The 20,328-nt window shown below is 38.2% G+C and overlaps 2 protein-coding genes across 2 annotated transcripts in view; one reads left to right on the forward strand and one right to left on the reverse strand.

The window, feature by feature from the left end:
• col18a1a (collagen type XVIII alpha 1 chain a) overlaps positions 1-7,357 on the reverse strand; it is a 117,916-nt gene extending 110,559 nt beyond the window's left edge. Inside the window, exons 1-2 of the mRNA XM_084724249.1 lie at positions 7,186-7,357; positions 7,005-7,078 (exon numbers count right to left, since the gene is read on the reverse strand). Of these exons, the coding sequence (XP_084580375.1) occupies positions 7,005-7,078; positions 7,186-7,196 (85 nt within the window). The 5' untranslated portion in view covers positions 7,197-7,357. The remainder of the gene's footprint in view (positions 1-7,004; positions 7,079-7,185) is intronic.
• An 11,329-nt stretch (positions 7,358-18,686) lies between these two features.
• Positions 18,687-20,328, forward strand: part of LOC146322306 (obscurin-like) — a 47,297-nt gene continuing 45,655 nt past the window's right edge. The window contains exon 1 of the mRNA XM_084724250.1: positions 18,687-19,149. The gene's annotated coding sequence lies outside the window, so the exon portion shown is untranslated. The remainder of the gene's footprint in view (positions 19,150-20,328) is intronic.

The raw sequence follows: 20,328 nt of genomic DNA on the forward strand, positions 1-20,328 counted from the left end.
GATGTTGTCACAGGTCACACATTGTTACATGTAGGTCAAACGTGACACATCCAGGTAGGTTTATCTAGGGTGTGCATAAAGTTACAGAGTGTGTGTGTGAGCTTGGGTGTGTGGGGTGAAATAAAATCTGTAAAGGTAATCTCTGGTAAAATCTTAAGAGTCTAAGATGTTAATAGCTTTTGTAGAAGTGGTCTAAATGCACCAGAATGTTAGAAAATACACAATAATTAATTGGTACGTAAGAATCATGGAAAATAATATGAAAAACAAAGTGACAATCACTTCTACTTCATCTTTCCGACGTATACACCGTAATTCAAACAGTTCGCCTGGTGACGCAGGACTGACTTCAAACTGGGACATGTTTTTCATTGTCCAGCACAGATATACAACTCTTCAGATTCCCTACAGGATCCAGATGGGTTGAATTAAGTAATCAAAGCAGGATGTGACCACCGTGGTTTTCTTACAAAAACACATCCACATTAAAGTAAACTTACACCGTATCTAGATTTCCTTTTCAGTCTCCTCAGTCAGTGAGGGACTCATACAGAGACAATTTTTTTTTGTCTCAGTCTTGGCCAGCTGTGCTGTGTTGGAGTGTGGTCCTGCTAGGCTGTATGGGTTTTAAAGGGACAGTTCACCTCAAAATCAAAATTACATATTTCACTCCAGGCCTGTAGTGCTATTTCAGTGTTTCTCAACCCTGGTCCTCAGAGCTCACTGCCCTGCATGTTTGAGATGTTTCCCTGCTATAACACACCTGATTCAAATGATCAGACTGTTATCTGGCTTCTGCAGAGGCTTGATCATTTGAATCAGATGTGTTGGAGCAGGGAAACATCTAAAACATGCAGGGCAGTGGTCCCTCAGGATCAGGATTGAGAAACACTGATCTAGATTTTTTGGTGTGAATTGCAGAGTTTTTGAAATATTGATGACACTTGCTTTGTGGTGTTCAAAGTGCCAAAAAATACATTTGAGAAATTAAGTTGTGAGCAGTTTCATGTAAAAACTACTTTTGTCCACATCTGAATCTACCAGAACTACTTTAGAATACTTTAGACAGGCATCGCTACAGCCGATAACCCCAGAACTCTGCAACTCATGGACAGACAAAACTACAGGTCAGAGGAAAAATTTTGTTTTTTTTAATTTTGAGGTGACTTGTCCCTTTAAGAGGGGGGCTGAAATGATCAACACTGTTGTGACAGTCTAAATGAAAAAAAACACCTACATATGGAATCTGTAAGTGTTTTTACAGGAAAGCATCAAATGGGATTTTAAAGGCGTGTTCAGTCCATTATTGAAGCATCTGAAACTTCAGCAGAGAGCTTGTATCTTGTTGAGTGACAGACAAAAGACAGTTGCCGTACTGGCACGAGTAAAAAGCATAAATGCATAAAGAAAGTGTCAATCCCCTGTGTCAGTTGTTTAAAAAAGGGGGGGCTAGACACGGAGGTACAGACATCCACTTGACATTCTGAATGACCCCCACCCACAACCTGGCACACATGTAAGCCAACACTGAGTGTGGAGACGCTGTTTGTGACGCTCAAACATGTAAACCATCGTCCTAGCAGAGGTTTAATGACCTTTTAAATGCCGGTGGCCGACACAATGTAACTAAACAATGCCAGGCGGAACTTCCAAAGCCTTGATATGAGGCACCTCCAGAGACGGGGATCATGAATAAGAAGGTTTACTGACTAGAAAATCCAGGGATTAGACATCACAAGGTTCACTGAGTCAACAGAATCTGTGCACAGTCGCTCCATTTATTTCATTTGAGAGTAACAATGATCCTAAGAGAGGCAATCTAATAGTCTTTTACCACCGAAACCGGACTTTTACAAATCAGAGTACACACTGTAAGGGGTGGGGTTTCAACAATGGTGTCTTTCTAGGAATTCAATGTTCGTCCATGTCCTCCATTGAGAATCTGTTGTTGTTTATGTGAGTTTATAAATAACACTAAGTGCAGAATTTGTATGCAAGTGTATTTTACAAATTGTCATACCTGTGCTTTACATATTAATACATTATAAAACTGTAAATTATCCTTAAATGCCCTTTCATTTGAATATATGAATACAAACATGGTCAAATTCATATACAGGATATTAAAGGGAAAGACATCATCTATCCCACAAGCAAAACAATTTTGGGAAGAATTTTGTGCATGCACAGTTTATTGTGGAATTTGTCCTACACATGTCTAGTGCTGCATCTTGGATGTCTAAATCCATGAAAATGTGTCACATGCCTTGGACTCAAATCAGACTCAAGTCACACATTTGATGAGTTTAGACACGACTTCACGAAATCAGAAAAAGACTTGTGACTTGACTTCCCTTAGACCTGAGCCTTTTCAGCTGGGAATACTTGACATTTCACACTGAGCCCAAAGACGAATAAGTATGTTTTGTAAAAATGAGCACCACAAATCAATTCGGTCATCATCTACTTTGTTTTGAACCAATCCAACAGTATTCAAACAAGAACCACGAAGAACTAACGTTACATTACTCAGCTCCAGTTGTAAAAAAAATATACCAAAGATGATTTCATTTGTCTACAGAAACAAATGAAACAAAAACTAAAGAATATCATAGGAGCCTGTTGTTAAATGGCATTATAAAGAGATCATTATTACATGTTTAGGGACCAAAACCCAAAGTTTAGGACAAGAGGCTTTGTCACTCTTGACCTAGAACTTGCCATCTTGACTTCTGACTTGCAAAACAGTGACTTGGTTCCACTTGGTTTTTAGACTCTATACTTTACAGCTGAAGTTAAATATTACATTCAAATACATTATAAGTCTTAATGATACTGCCTCCTCTTCACTTTATCTTCCAGTTCTATTCTTTTGTCTTGACAAAGTTCAGAAAATGTAGACCTGAATTAGCTTTGTGGTCATTAAATAGTTTATATTTACTGGCTACAACTTGGACTATGACTAAAAATAATAGGACACAGGTGGGGCATCCTGTCGGCACAGCAGACCAAGGCACATCATGTACGTGTCACCACAATGTGTCAGCTTTGAACTCAGTCAAGGGCCGTCTCTTCCCTCCTTCTCTGCCCTCAAATGTCCTGTTAGTCTTTCTACTGTCAAATAAAGGCAAAATGACATGAAGACTACAAATACACTGCAAATTAATTCAGGAAGTAGATAAAGCTGCTGCTTCTTCATATTACCATGCTTATTCTTAACACCGATAAACATTCAAGTGTCTTTCCTTAACTGACGTCTCGAGAAAACCACAAAGTTTAAAACAACCCATTCACACAGCAAACAAAATTTTTGCTGGAGTTTAAAGTACGCGTGGTCATGAAAATACAGCTGCAACAATTAGCTGATAATTAGCGGATGGAAAGGATTTTTTTTGCCAATTTTTCAAATAAATGATAAACTGTTCTCATCTTTTAAAGCAAAGTGTCAAACATTTGCTGGTTCCAACTTCTTAAATGTGAGGATTTGCTGCTTTTTTGTCATTTATTGAAAGTAAATGAAGAGTCTTTTGGGTTTTGGATGGTTGGTTGAACAAAAGAAGCAATTTGAAGATGTGATGTGATTTTGACATTTTATAGACAAAACCATTAACTGAGTAACTGTGAGAAAAAAATCATCGTCAGCAGATTAATCAATAATGCAAATAATGATTCGTTGCAACCTGACATTAAAATGAGAGAAAGATGCAAATATGTCAAGAAAATCCAGTAATCAGCTAAATTGATCTTCAAAGGTTGCTAAAGACAGAAACTGATTTTTGCAGCCATGCAGAGAAAAGGAGGAAAAAGCAGGAAAGTTCAGATTGTCATTCTCGGGACACATCTGAGGGATGGAAGCAGATGTTTTCCTGCAAAAGCTGCAACTATACGTGACGTGTCAACACATGCTTGTCAAACGGTGGTCTGCTTCAGACCTGCTATTCCATCATATATCATTATAACCAACAGGGCTCCAGATCATCAGATGGAAGCTGCAGAATCACTCCAAACATGAGCGCTGTCAAAAAGCTTGCAACTAATCTGAGTAAAATGTATTTAATGCTCAAATGAAGGATGTGCTTAATGCTTTAGGGCAAATACAGTAATGTAGGGATTTAAAAAAATGTTTTGTTACTCTTTCCCAGCTCACTGAAAGCCTGTCACCATGTCCCCACACTGAAAGGGAGAGAACCCCCAAGCCAGCTGTGATTTTTAATGTGGCATCTAATTCAGCCATTAAAAGGCACGGCGGGGTGTCCCCCTACAGCCGTTTCCCCTCCCCTCCCCCCCGCCCTCGTCCTGCTCCCCTCAGGCAAAAACCATGCTGGGTGCATGTCAAAGATCACATGACAATAGGGATTCCTGACCCAGCCAGGGACCGGGATTGAATCAGACCTAATTCAAGCATGTCGCAAGCGGCCAAAGGCACTGCTCCTGAGACAGAGCGGCCGGCCTTTTCAACCTGGACACACACAGACAGGACAGCATTCCTGTGAGAATGTCACATTGTTTCACTGTTACTTGCACTATGTTTTACCCTTTAAAGTGACAGTTCACACCAAAATCAAACACACGTTTTCCCCTGGTCTGTGGTGCCGTTTATCCATCAAGATTTTTTTGGGTGTGAGCTGCAGAGTTTTGTCTGCCTTCTCTCCAATATAATGGGATCAAATGGCACACGACTTGTGGTGCTCAAAGCATGAAAAAGATACATTTGAAAAATATAACACCAGCGTCTCTTTCCAAAAATCACGACCCAGTTACTCAAGATAATCCACAGACATTGTTGTGAGCAGTTCCGTTCTTTCTGCAGCGGAATCTACCAGAACTACTGTCTTTTCTACTAAAAAGAGGCTTTGACTTTTTCAAATGTTTGGACTGCCATTTAGTCCCATTATATTGTAGAGAACACTATGGCTTTCTATGGCCAATGTCTCCAAAACTTAAACTCTAGATGGATAAACACCACTAAAAGTCCAGGGAGCAAATATGTCTTTTAGATTTTGGGATGAACTGTTTGTGAGCATTTTTTTTTTTTTTTTTTTTTTTTTTTAACTTGTTCTGATCTCCGCTGAGGTTAAAGACAGATCAAGATCTGGCATGTTAATATAACAGCAAACAAAAAAGGAGGCAGATGAATGGATGCAAAATGCAAACAATGTTTGAGCAAACCCATTCATAGCATGAGACGGGTTGGGTTGGTTACAAAAGACAATACAGCCAGTACTAGAAGGGGTTCAGTCAGTTTGACATACAAAGAAGAGTCTTCTCCCAAAGCCCCTAAAATGTTGCATCTAGCTGGTGGTGACCACGGTCAATCAAATATTAATTGATGTCCTCTCAGTTTCCTCTCCCTATCATCTGACAGCTACAACTCAACGTTTACTAAATTAAATGAAGGACATTAGTGAGGTCCAGAGATAAATTATTCAGCAGCAGAAGAGAGTTCTTTCATTCAGTGGCTCATATAGCCCTTTAACACCATTACTATTGTGTGAGGGTAAAAGAAAATTGCCTCTTTGTTCAAATGTATCGACAGCTGGATAGATCCAAGAAGAATCCTGACTGTGCTTACAGTATTCTGCGAACAGGTCATGACACAGTAAGGAAACAGAGGGGGGCAAAAAAAAAAGCATCTTTCAGTGCTTGGATGTAGGTGCTAGAAGCAAGAGTGTGTGGTCAGACACAGAGCAAGACACAGGACAAATAAAGAAGGAATGTAGGTTTCTGCAGACTTTGGACTTGAGAGAAAAAAAACTAGTAAACAGTCCCCAAAGCCACTTTGACCTTGTCAGAATGGACAAACCGCTGTGTTTTATCACTGAATCATAACAATGTGTCATCACAGCTTTGGAGCAGCCGTGCTAGTCACTCAGTCAGTTAGATGATCCAGAGAAGGGTGTTGTAGAAGTGTGTTAAAAGAGCAAAGAATAAGCTGTGGACAAACACAATCCAAGCCAAAGAAAATACAGCAGCGAGCAAATGTCACACACAGATGGTAGGCTTTAAGCATCACAACTGACCAAGTGGTACTGCAACTTTGTCAGGATAGATTTTGTAAAATATCCTATTCAAACTAGAGCTGCAATGATTCACTGATTAATCGATTAGTTGTCAACTGTTTGCCTAAATCAACTATACAATAACTGATTAATCATTATTTTTTGAAGAAAAGAAAGTCAAAATCTCTGATTCCAGTTTCTTAAATGTGAACATTTTCTGACTTCATTACTCCTCTAAAGTTAGGGTGACCAGGTGTTCCACTTTATGTGGGACTGCACAGCATTTTTCCACTTGTCCCCCCATCCCACATACTGACATGAAGAAAAGGAAATACAGCTACAACAAAGACTGGAAAAATACTTATTTGTTGTCTATTGTGTCGACAAAGTGAGAGATAGAAATGTTAATTTTTTTAAGGTGGACACAAAGTTTTAGACCTCTCATCATTGGTAACATATCCCACACAAACATACTCTTTGTCCCACATTCAGTGTGAGATCTGGTCACCCTAATAACATTAAACTTAATATCTGGACAAAACAAGACATTTGAGGACGTCACCTTGGACTTTTTTCACCATTTTCTGATATTTTATAGACAAAACAAGTAATTGATTAATTGAGAAAATAATCAAAAGATTAATCAGCAATGAACATTGCAGCCCTAGTTTAAACTGACCAGTATGCTGCAGTTCAAACATCAACTCATCACTCATCAAATATTCATGAAGTTCCCACAACTCAAACTGGTCATCTGCTACAGTTAGTCCATTCAGATGTGTGCTAAATTGGGCAGATCATTTCCAGCAGCTTTCCCAACAGGTACATTTGTCAGTGTGTGCCAGTTAAACTTTTATTTTGAAGGAAAAGTTGCTGTAGTAAAAGATTTATCCACTAAAGACTATCATGAATGCACAGGAGTTCACTGGTACACATCAGCGGGACGCTACAGAGCGTTATGAACGTTGCAAAGGTTACATCCATATTTTCAGTGTTAGTTCTTACCTGGCCACTGCGATGCAGCCGGACAGACGAGGATCAGAACGCAGCAGAGAAGGCGCTCCAGCCACGAGGAACACCTGCAGAGGTAGCAAGCAATCACATTCACAACTTCACCGCTTTACTGAGAGCTGCAAAAAAAAAAAAAAAAAAAGTTTCATTCTAAAAGCAAACTATCAAAAAGTACCTCATCTTCATGTCTTCTTCCACTGGTGTCGAGTGGGAAATCTACATGGACTGTTGGCGGGGAGAAGGGGAGTAAAAAGTGTTCACAGTGTCGCTGGTCCTGCACCGCTGCTGCTGCTGCTGCTGCTGCATGCGGCTACAACAGCTGATGGAGACGCGGCGCTCTGCTGGAAACAGAGGAGGAGAAGAAGAAGTGTGGAGCGCGAGAGAAGTGACCTGCACGAGTCCACGCCAGGGACTTCCGCCAGGTCCTAAAAGGAACCAAATTCCACTGACTTTCAAGTTACAATTCGTTTGTCATGAAGAAGAACCCGTGTCATCTGAAAATAATCTACAAAAACAAAATAAAATAAAATAAATTAAGTAAAATAAAATGTGTTGTTGTTTGTTATTTAATAAGGCAGTAGTCTAATCACATTGTTGAGAGGGTTACTTTAAAATTGTGTTCTGATAAAACTTTCTCGTAACCTGTTTAAAAAATGGAGTCAGAAACCTAATCCAGGTATGACAATAATAAAGTAATGTAAACTGATACCTTTCCGTTACTTTTGGATCACCTTAATACCCAATATAGTGAAATTGTTTAGCCTAATATAATGTTTCATGTTCCTTCTTAGGTTTATTAAGTATTTGTCCAACTCTTCCTTCCTTTCTTAATCACAAATGAATGTTTAGATTAATAACTATAATTATGCACATTTAAATGGACTTTATTATTATGATCTGTTGTTATTCTAGCTAACTGGATTTCTGTGCAGCTAATGTTAGCAGTTGGCTGGTTGTAAATGTTTATTTAAAATGAGTACTTGGATGATGACAGCAATTCACAGCTGGCAGAACTTGCCCTAGTTTGTCTCTTTTACTGATTTAAATAAAAAACATCAGGGTGAAATTTCCACCCAGAGAAATCATTTTGTCACTATAGGCTATGAAAATTAATGTATAACTGTTAAATTAGCTATGGTTTCATTTGTGCTGTTGTGAGACTTGTCAGCTGTACGTGTCGTGTATTGTTCTTTATTATAAAATGACTTTAAAATTGTAAGTATGCTAATAATCGCCATTTATACTAAACATGTTGCAATTTGATTCTTCTTTTTTCTGTTAACTGAAATGGAATACAGTTACCCTTTTTTGTATCCTACATAACTACATAATCCCATACATGTAATCAATTACTCCCCAAGCCTGACTAATCAACATAAGAGCACAGAACAAACAGCAAAGAAAGTAAATACACAACAGCATTTAGAGTGTTTACAAACCCAAAATATATCAAATAAAACACCAGAGACTGTCACATCACATCCATGGATATGTGGCTTTATAGATATAGGATGGTTGAGGTGGGAGAGTGTAGAATCAGAAGGGTTCACAGGGTGTTCCCACTAGGTCCAGAATGCGGACCAGGACACATCTGAAACACTCCACTTTTCCACAGGAGCTGAATTTAACGGTGGGTTCATTCCAGGCTTGTTTAGTCTGATTGAACCAAACCCTAGAGCATTTACCCCAAAAGCTGAATTCAAACTCTGGTCCACCTGGAAGGGCTAGCTGGACCACTGTTAAGGGAAATCTGGAGTGGTTCATTTCTGGTGAACGAGCAAACGAATTGCAGAAGCATTTTATTAATATATTATATTATATTATATTATTTGATACCCACTGTCTTAAGAGATGTTCTCAGCTCTCTAAAGTCTGATGATATACACTCCAGATCAACACCGGCATAGACAGAACCTGATGCCTCATGATGCACAATATCCTGTATCGACTCTTTTAGTGTTGTCTTTGTTAACACAAATCAGACCAGATGGAAAACCATCATAAGTGCGAATGACCCCGAAGTTTCCTCAGTTTGAGGCAGCCTGATAAGTCTCTGACCCAATGATTGTAAGAGGGCAGAAAGGTCAGTTTTCAATTGAGAAAAACGACCAGTCAAGACATAAGAGTGACGTATGCTTCTGTATCAGACTGAGTACATGACGATGGACAGCCCACCAGTAGAATCCCAAGGATAGCTGTAAGGAGGGAGGCTCAAAATTCAAAGAGATCAGATCCCCAGATATTTGACTGGAATTGGTGAAACAAAGTGTCTGTTTCCAGTTTACAGCGAGGGCAGGTAGGGTCAGTATCAGGGATTATCTTTACAAATTCTTCCCTATGCCAATGAGTGTGGTGAACTACTTTAAACTGAATAAGATATTGCCTTGCAATAAATAAAACAGGAAAAATTGACTTAGAATAAAGTTCCATTCTTCCCCCAGGTCATTCTCCCACAGTGCATCAAAATGACTTGCTGGGTTCAAAAAGTTATTAACAATCCCTTATATTAACTAAATTTACATTTTTGTAATTGACTTACAAATATTTAAGTGTTCATTATTTATTTTTGGCTGCAAAACTGTGTTTCTCTTCCTCTTCCCCTTGTCGTCACACTTGAACAATGAAGAGAGAACAGACAGCTTGCTTCTCCTGTGACAAACCTAACAAACCCGAGGTTACGTCCCCTCAGACTGACAGTGGCTGAAGTGTCTGTGAATAGGTGAAAAACTACAGCATGAGCTGTGTAAACCTGAGTTTTCCACCGGAAAATCTTCTGTCATTCATGCAAAGTTTACACTGTCACTACCTTCTCGAGCTGTAGTGGGCTCACAAGAACGGACTTGACAAGATAATGACCACATGAGGTTTCAGTCGAGGTTTATTTACTTTGGTTTATCCTGCTTGGAGGTAAGAGAAAGGTGAGACCTCCATGAGGAACACAGACTGTTTTTTTGGCAGAGAAATACAATTTTATTCTGCAACATTTTCTTACTGAGTGAGCTATTCCATTTAGTTTAGAGAGTTCAAAAGAATAACTTAAATATATATGTGATTATACTGGCTAACTTTCACATGCAACAACAGTTTAAAGCTACTACAAGGAGTTTTTAACTGGTAATGAATCAGTCTCAGATTGTTACTGATGTTTCCATACGACATACATGTGTAAACAAGACCATCCATGAAATCCGATGAAACAAGCTTGTGCTTATATTTTCTTAAACAAAGTTACAATGAATAGTATGTTAGCCAGTTACACAATTTAATTTTTGAAGTTATGTTTTGTGCTCATCACAGTGAAACACTACCGCTTTGGTCTGCAAGGGCCTCCAAAATCAACACGATATTAAAGTTCCATGTAGTACCTCTAAAATCAAACCTGCAGCATTACATAGATTTATAGCAGTGAAAATAAATAAATAAATAAAAATTTATTCCCAGTTACATCTGCTGCAGGCGTGAATAAATAAATCTAGTGTTAGAGAGAAGCAACTTAAATTTACTTAAACTAGTAGTTTAACTAAATTTCTGGTAGTTCAGTTACATTCAGATTTGCATAGTGACTCAAATTCTTATTTTTTGAAAAATTTTAAACTATAATTTTGGGTCATAAAAGGAAAGGAAAGACTTTTTTTTTTTGTTAATTGAGTTTCATTTTGTGCTTGTATGTGACTTTTTGTATTATATTTTGTTAGAATTTTACATCACGTGTACATTGTTGCCCTGTGATGATCTGGCAACTTGTCCAAGGTGAACTCCGCCTCTCACCCAGTGTCAGCTGGGATAGACTCCAGCAGCCCGCAACCCTTCAGGAATAAGCGGTCACAGAAAATGGATGGATGGATGGTGTACATTGTTAATTTGATCCTTTTTTTTGGTTGTTCTTTTTAACAAAGTAGTTAGTAGTAGTATTTTATTAATAGTTCTGGTTAACCAAATTAGATTAGATTTCTCACAAGGATAGCTTTTCTGTAGTTCAGCTTCTTCCACTGTCAAATAAATTGTAACTTGCAAAGTTGTGTTATCAAAGTAGCTGATCCTCAAGGCTAAATCATCTTAACACTCAAATTTAACCAGTCTTTGTATTTGCTCTGAAAATCATTGGTATGAGCAGAGTTGTGGTGTGTTGCACTTACAAAAGACGACCACCAGAGGATGAAATTGGTTTTCTTTTTGAAACCTGCAGAGGAAACATTTGATCTGTTCCTGGTCTATACGTCATTGCACTGATGTCAGCCCACAGTATAGACTGCTGATTGTATTTGGTTTTAATGTGATATGCTGTTTTTCCTTTCTTTTCTTTTTTTTCCATGTCCCCATGTGTTAGATGCAAAGACAGTCTTGTCCACATCTGTGAAGGGTTGTTGGACTGAACAAAGAGCAGAAAACTCCAAAATGTGATTGTTACATTCCTGTAGAACTCCAACAAGCTTTAATGAGATTTAAATGTATATGTTATTTGTGTCTATTGTACAAAACAAAATAAGGATGCAGCTACATATCAGCACAGAGACTCAGATTTTTTTGTCTTTGTCTTTTGTTGATATGATTGGACAGTTTTACAACTTTCATCAATTTAACGGTACCTCCTTTACGTGCACCACATATTACTACCTTCTTTATGACTTCTTTACGCACATAAAGAGAGTTTGTTATCAGAGGAACAGCCTCTTGGTGCATGTAATGGACTCTGCTGTATTAGTCTCTCTATCTGCAGCCCTCCAGGCTACTGTCTGAACACGTCCACAGCTCTGTGGATGTCTGCTCTGCTCACATTCCAACGTCAGGGAAAAGAAAGGTAAAATTGTCTGTTAAATGCTATGTTGCAGTGTAACCTCACAGAGAGCTGGGCGGGACTCTTTCCACAAGGAGTAATATATCTGCAGTGTCTGCAGCAGCTCTATAATGAAAACACAGCTTTAATTATTTTCATCTGCAATTAGCAATGACTCACAGTTGTAGTCAAGCTAAATGTTTGGAAGAGTAATTACAGTGCATGAGCACAGGATTCAAAAATAAAATGATAACTCATTTATTTATATATTATTTATTATCTTTGAATATAAAGTTATTTGAATCTGCTTAACTGGTTTCATTCATTTGGAGCCCAGCAGCCCAAGTGGTTCTAAATGGACAGTTCACCCCAAATTCAAATATGCATGTATTTCCTCTGACCTGTAGCGCCATTAATCTGTTTAGATTGTTTAGGTGTGAGTTACTGAGTTTTGGAGATGTCAGCCCTCTCTTGAATACACTGAAACTAGATGGCACTCATGTAGGAACAATTTTCTTCATACTGAACTTCACCTGCCAACGCGTGAAGGACGTGTGCATCTACTCATGGACATGAGGCTCATTCTGGTGACCGGTGGTATGTAAACATTAAAGGTGACCTCTTTGGCTGAACTGTCACATTAGCACCAATGAGTTAGCTAGCGCAGTGACAAGGTTGTCCTTTGCATGCCAACAGGTTCAGGAGGCGTGGCTCTCAAAACAAGCCTAAAAATTTAAATATGGTAAATATGATAATGAGAATTGTTGTCGTCATATTATACCATAAAGTATTACTCCGACCTAAGGATAATTTGATATTTGATAGGTCACTTAGCCATCAAGACATCCTTTTAAATATCTTTCTTGTATCCTCATTGGAATTAATTACTTTCTTTGATATCTTGTTTTATATATGTCATACTTTAAATTGGAATTTGCAGTAAAATACAGGAAAGTGGTTATGGTTAAAGTCAGAGACATGAGGAAGCATGCAATCTCATATTATCTAACAAAAATCACAAGCGGAAACAATGACTGACTTGTCATTCTGGCCTGAATCAGAGCAGACAAAAAAACAAAAACAAAAACAAACACGATCTCCTTCTTATTCCTATCCACCATTCACCCAACCCTACCTCAAGGACTCCAAAGATGAACAGAATGAGTTCATGAGAACTTAAAAATATTGACAATATGACTCCGACATGTCACACTGTTGGATTTATGCACAGTACATATCAGCAGCCCAGAGTTTCATCTTGGTTTTATCAATAATATCTAGTAACCAGTAATATCTGCGCAGGAGGAGTGGAGCGACTTCCCTCTCTAGGCAGCTGCAGCTGTGAGACCGGCCAGCCAAAGGCACCTTTATCTGACAGACAAGTCTAAGGTAGAGCTGTCTTTAAGTAAATGTTCAGAAGGCTAATACAGGATTGGTTTGGATATATGGTGGATAACATATCACAGACCTTCTTCCAGAAGTCTACAACCCCTAGGCACTCCTGTAATTTAAACAGTTTCATACACACAGCAGCTTAAGAAAGTTCCTCAACCCTCCAACATGTGAACATGTTGTACATCAGCATTTAAGGAATTTGGTTCTTTCGAGGATGATTTATGCACAGCAACATTTCACTCCTGCTAACCACCCTTCAGACTATACAAAGAGTGAATAACAGACTTAACTCCATGTACCAAACCACCTGGTTCAGAGTAACCCACTGTGCAGATCCTCATGGCCAAATTAACTAACTGTATGAGCCACTATTGACAGAACAGTGTTTGTAACCACGTGGTTGCTCTGCAGGTCCTGTCAGCACTGTTCAGATTTAAAAGCTTCACACTCTTTTCTCGTCCAGTGATAAACCACTCTTGTGATACTAGGTGACAGCTTGATCCCTGTTTGTTTTCCATCATAATTTCACCTCAGCTCTTCTCTATGTGTTTATCAATGAAAACAATGTAATGAATGAGTGTCAAACAATGTAAAAAAAAAATGATTCTAATGTTAACAATTCTAATTCATATGAGTTTTGTAGAGAAAATATTTAGCTAAAAAAGCGAACATCATTGAAATTTTGAAGAGTTTATTTGAGTAGAAGTGAAAGCATCATCATCTGTTCAACGTCCTCTGCATGATGTTTCATTTACTTTATACAACATCAGAAACGCTGGAAACTTTGGGACAACATACCAGACATTTCATACAGTGTGCTAGCAATAATACTCAGAAACCCTAAACACAGAGTTGTTGCAGGAACATAACTGCAATGTAACTTTTGCAACACATGGCATAGTAATCTACCAAATGAAATTACTATCCTGAAGATAGTAGGTTTGAAGGTTTGTGATAGAAGAGAAACTCAAAGGTACTATGTGAAGCAGTTTGCATGAATTAACTGTCAATGTGTGACCGGACTGGAACATAAGTGACAGAATGAGACCATCTCCAACTTGCCTGTTTTTTTGTGGGAAAATTAAAAACGTGATGTTTATACTTCTCCTCTACTGCCCTGTAAACACTAGCTAACATCACTGAGTCCACTAACATCAATAAATGACACAAGCCAACAACAACATGATGCTGCTCAATCACATTCAGTCTTGTGCATGTAACATCCAAAGGGAACAATGAAGCAAATGCAGAAATAGTCTGATACACTGGATGAATTCTGCAGGTATAAGCCTGCTATTGGACAGCTTGTCTCAGTCAGCACTTGCAGCATCTACTATCTGTGTTTCCAAGGTGCCTGGGAAACAACAACAACCTCCAAGTTGCAACCTACATGCTGAAAATGGGAAATTACCACCTGGGATGCTAATGGTACAAATGTAAACAAGCTAACAGCTGTCACCTTTTCTTTTGCAGTGATGAAGTTATTTTAATGTCTGGGCCCCATTTTAGGGGACTTGGATTACACCATAAGAGCAATATGGAGGCATTTTATTCTTTTTTTTTTTTTTTGGTTGTTTTTTTCCATCTGAAAACTGGTCACCATTCACTTTCACTGTTTGGGAGATTCTCCAATGCTGTTTTCCTGTGAAACCCAAGCACTGTTTTGTGGACTAAAAAACTAAACTCATCCATCCATCCACATGAGTGTGAGTAGATAATAACTTTCATTTTTTGGTGAACTATCACTTTAAATGATAGGCTCTAAGTTATGCAAAGTAAAGGCCATGTCTGCTTTGAGTGAAAGGTGGGTACCGTCAACAATGGTTAGCTGCTAGTTAGCCACCACACCTCCACCAATGCTTCACGTCTTTGTCAGGTACTGCTCAGATGTTGATGATGATGATGTCAACGTACCACAAGCTTCACAATGGGTCTTCAAAAAACTATGGATGATACCACAGAGCCTCTGTCCATATTTTCTTGTGTGAAAACATTACTTGACAGTTTTTCTCACACACAAACCCTTGCTCCTCATAGCCTCTGATAGCCAAAATATATTTTAAAACACTATTACTTGGATTTGACAACATGGACACACACCATATACTTGAATATAGTTTTCATTTCAGGATATGCGAGAGAGATCTGATAGCATAATAAAGTTTAAGTTGTTAGTTAGTCATCAGCACAAAGCGTTTTATAACCAGCTACAGGGGGTCTGAGTTATATCACATTACTCCAACAGCTGAAATCAGGGAGGAGGGAGTGTGGGCTGTGGAGCCTCTAAACAGCTGAAGGGACACTGCAGCCCATGCTGAGACCTGGTCTCATAATCACACAGCAGCCTCACACACTGAAAAACCCAGGCCCACGTGCTGTCCAATCCCCTCATTACCACAAGGCACAGGATCAAATACTGCCTATTGGCTCCCTTAAAATACTGATACTGGATAGAGTAATATTGACAAAATATTTGGAGTGGTGGTTGTACATATGACCCATTCATATATGTTTGCACACTGTAAATAAATGCACTGGTTGAAGTAATCTGACTAACTTGAGTACAGCTCAGTAAGGACAAACACATGAGCTACATTCTGCTTCCCAACACATGCAGGTCTTTACTATATTCAACCAATAAGACTCCAAAACATCAAGTATTTTCATGGGATGGAAATGCTCTCTATTCTCTGCTACTGACAAATGTTAGCCTTGGGTATCAACCCACAGTTGAAAATACTGAAAAAGTAAATAATATAACCGTGCTCAACATATGTGTTTGTTGGATGATAGGGTGGATACTAACATGTGAAACAAATAATGTAATATTCATACTGGAATCAGCTTTGATCATCTCATGATCTTTGCTCCAGTGCCAAGCATAGACTTTAAGACATTTACACATCCAACAGAAAGTTGGATCAATACAACACATTAATCTACAGTGTATGCATTACCCACAATGTCAGAGATTCTGGTGTGTTATGCTATTAGCAATTAAAGTAACCTCCATCCTCTAGCCTCAAACAGAGATGAGGAGAAGACAACACAAGTCTGGAATACTAACTTCTTTCTAACACCACACCCCCAGACACTTTTCATTTTCAAATTTGTAGTCTTCAGACCCAACCGATGCTGACTCAAGTGACTTGAGGCGCTTCATTATGGCTGACATCCTCTGGTTGGTTAAATCATTTAGTTGGTTATTGGTCAGACAGTCGCTGGTGTTACTTTGATAAGGAGAGAAGAGCTTCTTAATACATTACTGACAGGGTGGGACATAAGCAGACCTGATGTATTTTATTTTTGAGTGAAGTTATTTAGTGAACATTTACTCAGCTCCAAACTAATCCACATCATGTCTATCTATCTATCTACCTACCTACCTGCAGGTTGGGATAATGTTGGACTAATGTTGTAATATGGAGAAAAAAATATTAATAACATTAATATCAGCCTCATTTGAACAACAATTTGAGCAACTAAATAACAGTAGTATGCTGTAACTAGTCTAAGCTGCCTTAGCTGTGGCGTGGTGGTGTGTGTTTGTATTGATGTTGTATGTAAGGCTAATTTACTTGACAGACATGCTCAGAAGGTGACTATAAAGCTACATATAGGGGGAAAATGGTCAAACTGCAGGAATTCATGCGCTTGTCAATGGTGTAAAACTTTGATTTGCACCATTTAAGCTGCAGGTACTCATTCAGTTCACTGTGGCTCATTAGGTTAATCTAGAGATAACATGTAGATTTCTCCCCCATCAATCAATCGATTGGTTAAAAAGCAGGTAGAATTACAGCTGACCAAGATTTTCTTTGGTTGACTACAGCCCTACAATTTAGCCCACTGCTCTTGGGATGGGTTCAATGCAGAGATCATTCCCTACAGGGATTTAAAAAGGATAACTTAAAACTTAACTTGTAAACATGTTTTGATGGTATTTCATATCAATTTAACAATTTCTAGGTCCCCTAAAGATTCCTGTAATGTTACTAAATGTTCTGCAAACATGAGAGTAGTAGTAGTAGTCCTATACTACTAGTACTATAGATCTTCAACAGGGCAAACTTCAAAAGTTCTTTAAAAGTTTTCTCCAAAACTTAAAATATGTCAGATATTAATACGCATAATTTGAAACCAAAATATTATTAGTAAGGACACAAGATTGACTAAAGGCTACCCATTAATCTTCATGTAATCATTTGACCTAGCTAACCTGCTAAATTGCTGTGCTGCACCTATTCATGACAGAAAACTAGTTAGCTATGTATTATTCAAACATATAAGCCAATCAGCCAAGTGTACAGAGACTCTCACATCTGTCTGGGAACATTATGAGGAAACATCCTCTCAGCTTCATTCTTTGTCAGAGCGTTCCCAGAACATATAATTTCTAGGTGGGATGCAAATTGCAGAAGCAAATCACAATTCTTTGAAAAAAGAAAAATGTGTGAGAAAACAGCATTATAATGAGATATAGTGCTGCATAGATGACCTGGCCTAAAAAAACTTGTTCTCCAGTTAAAGAAAACATGTATGTTTGGTACAGACCTCAATAAATATCCCATCATCATGATTTTAGTATTTTGTTTTTTCTGTGAATTTTTTTCCACTAATTGTATCACATATTGCAATCACAATTTCAGTCAAAATAATCACAAAATGACTTTTTTTACAAATTGTGCAGCCCCAGTCCCCAATATTCCTAGATCATCATAACTGTTCCATGAATGTCTGCCAAATACTGTCCCCCTATCCTTTAAAGAGCTCCATATCATGTCCTGGGAATATAGGCAACATGGTTTACACCAGTGGGGATGTTCTCAGAACATTCTGGGAACGTGAAATTTCTAGCTGGGCAGTACATCAAACTTAGCACATGAGGAAGTTGGTGTGGGGGACAGAGCAGCAGCCAACACTGTGAGTGAGTCAGCAGAGTACGAGAGAAAAGTGATACTGAAAGAGTACACCTGCACCAATATGATTGGTTATTACTGGTCATATTGGTATTTCAATGTATTAATTTCAATTCAAATTACAATTATTGTTCTCCACTAAGAGATAAGTGGAAAAAGTACCAACAGCAATCATATTTCAATACATTTTTGATTTTCTAATTTTTTGCATTATTGTGTAATTCGTTTTTTTTTTATATATATATATATATATATTTGCATATATCTTTACATCAGTGTGTAAACTCTTCTCATGATATTTTCAACATATATACAACATCAGCTCAGGATTTTATTTTTTGATTTTTTTGTTCTGCACCATAAGGTTGAACTTTCTGTTTAACTACTTCATGCTTTCTGTCACAAACAACACTTTGTAAGCACACTGTGTCACAGTCTACAGTGAAAGATGACAGACTATATGACTTGTGGATAACTGAATTAAACAAATGTTGGAGATTAAATGAAGGTGATCTTTAGAACACTGGGAGACCAGGAGCTCGCTCTTCTCCTTGGATTTTTATTGCAAAGCCTCAAGTAAGCTAAGCAGTCTGCCCTGCACTGGCCACCTGAACTATCTTTAGTCCCTGCTGGCAAGTGAATGGAAGTGCCCGACTTATCTTCACTGCTGTCATCGAGGCAGCCAGTATTTTTAGGGGACAGCAGCAGCTGCAAAAGCATTTAACGGTATTCCACGAACAATGACACTTGGGGTGTCTAAGGCCTGAACGACACAGATATTGGGGGACCACTCTGAAGTTGTTAAACGGGAGGTCGGTGTGGATATTGAAGTTCTTCTTTTTATCCTTCCTGACGGTAAAAAAAAAAAAAAAAAAAAAAAGTCTATAAAGATGTACTGGAGTAGACCGCTGAGGAGAGCATGCTTCTGAATCTGAAGTCAACTTGGGACATTACTCAGCCTTCAGGAGACGAGTGGCACTGCTTCTTACCTCGACGAGAGATTGCGAGTGCGGAATGTATGTTGACGGTCTTTCCCCGCGACTGAAGCGAGGTAGGTCATGTGAGGGGTACACAGCACAGCTTCACAAGGGGCAGAGGTCATTCCAATTAAATCAGACACGTAAACACAGGGGTTAATCTCCTCTCTTTAAACCTCCGGAGGGAATATTGAAGACACTTTTAATGCAATGTCAAAACAGAGTTAATAAAACAACTTTCAATGTGGAAAAGAGACTTTATACAATTTAGAAAATTAATGTAATCACCCAATTATATCAAATCGTATATTTAATGGTTATACAAAATATATAAAACAGTTTTCCATCGACATTCGGTTCAATTTTAAGTTAATTTTTTAAAGAAATTAAAATACTTTCTTCAAACTTTCTTTTTAACATCAATATGATATGATATGGTTTCATTTTTACATGGGTTCATGTTCATTTTGATGGTTGGTTGTTTTGTATTTGACAACAACAATATTTTTGTATGATTATTATCTTTAATGTTTTGCTATCAAATGTAAAAGTAAAATTACTTTTAAAAAATCATATTTAATACTATGATAGACAATAAGCTGCTTCAAAACTGAGATTTTTTCTTTGTGACATGAAACTTTGCTTCTTGCATCTAAGAGGACAAAGTTTCAACACTCTGTGGGAGCTATTCCAAAACACATAAACTCAGTTTACTGATAAATACTCCCTTTCGAGTTCAGAAGCTCCTAAAGGAAAAGTTTTGGGCAAAGGGTGAGATTGCAAAAATAGTCAAAATGACAGCATAATTTTAAATGGGGAGAGGGAGAATTGCACTCTCGTATAAACAACATTTCTAGGATTGCCTGATATATTTATTTATGAATATGACAGAAAAACAATTTTAACAGTGACATTTAAAGAAGGAATTCCCTAACAGAGCTGCCAACAAAGGGTGCGATGGAGGCTCAGCATATTTTGTCTACAAGGTCTCTTGGGTGGGCAGACCATGATTTCATCCTGTGTTTGTGTGAGCACGCGGGTTTCAGAGGCTTCTTTGTGATACCTGACACACACTCCATCACAGGTCTTTATTTAGGACATACTATATTAAGCACTTTCCCATTGAAATACAGCACCAGCTGTACTGGCTATGTGTTGTGGCTGCTGTTGCAACAGGACGAGTCTGTCCCCGTCCCCCTCCTCTCGCTGCTAGCCTGTGTTTTTCTCTCATGCAGACAGATCTAATTCAATTA

Source organism: Lutjanus erythropterus, chromosome 8, assembly GCF_056507025.1.
Source record: "Lutjanus erythropterus isolate fLutEry1 chromosome 8, fLutEry1.hap2, whole genome shotgun sequence".
Taxonomy (NCBI): domain Eukaryota; kingdom Metazoa; phylum Chordata; class Actinopteri; order Lutjaniformes; family Lutjanidae; genus Lutjanus; species Lutjanus erythropterus.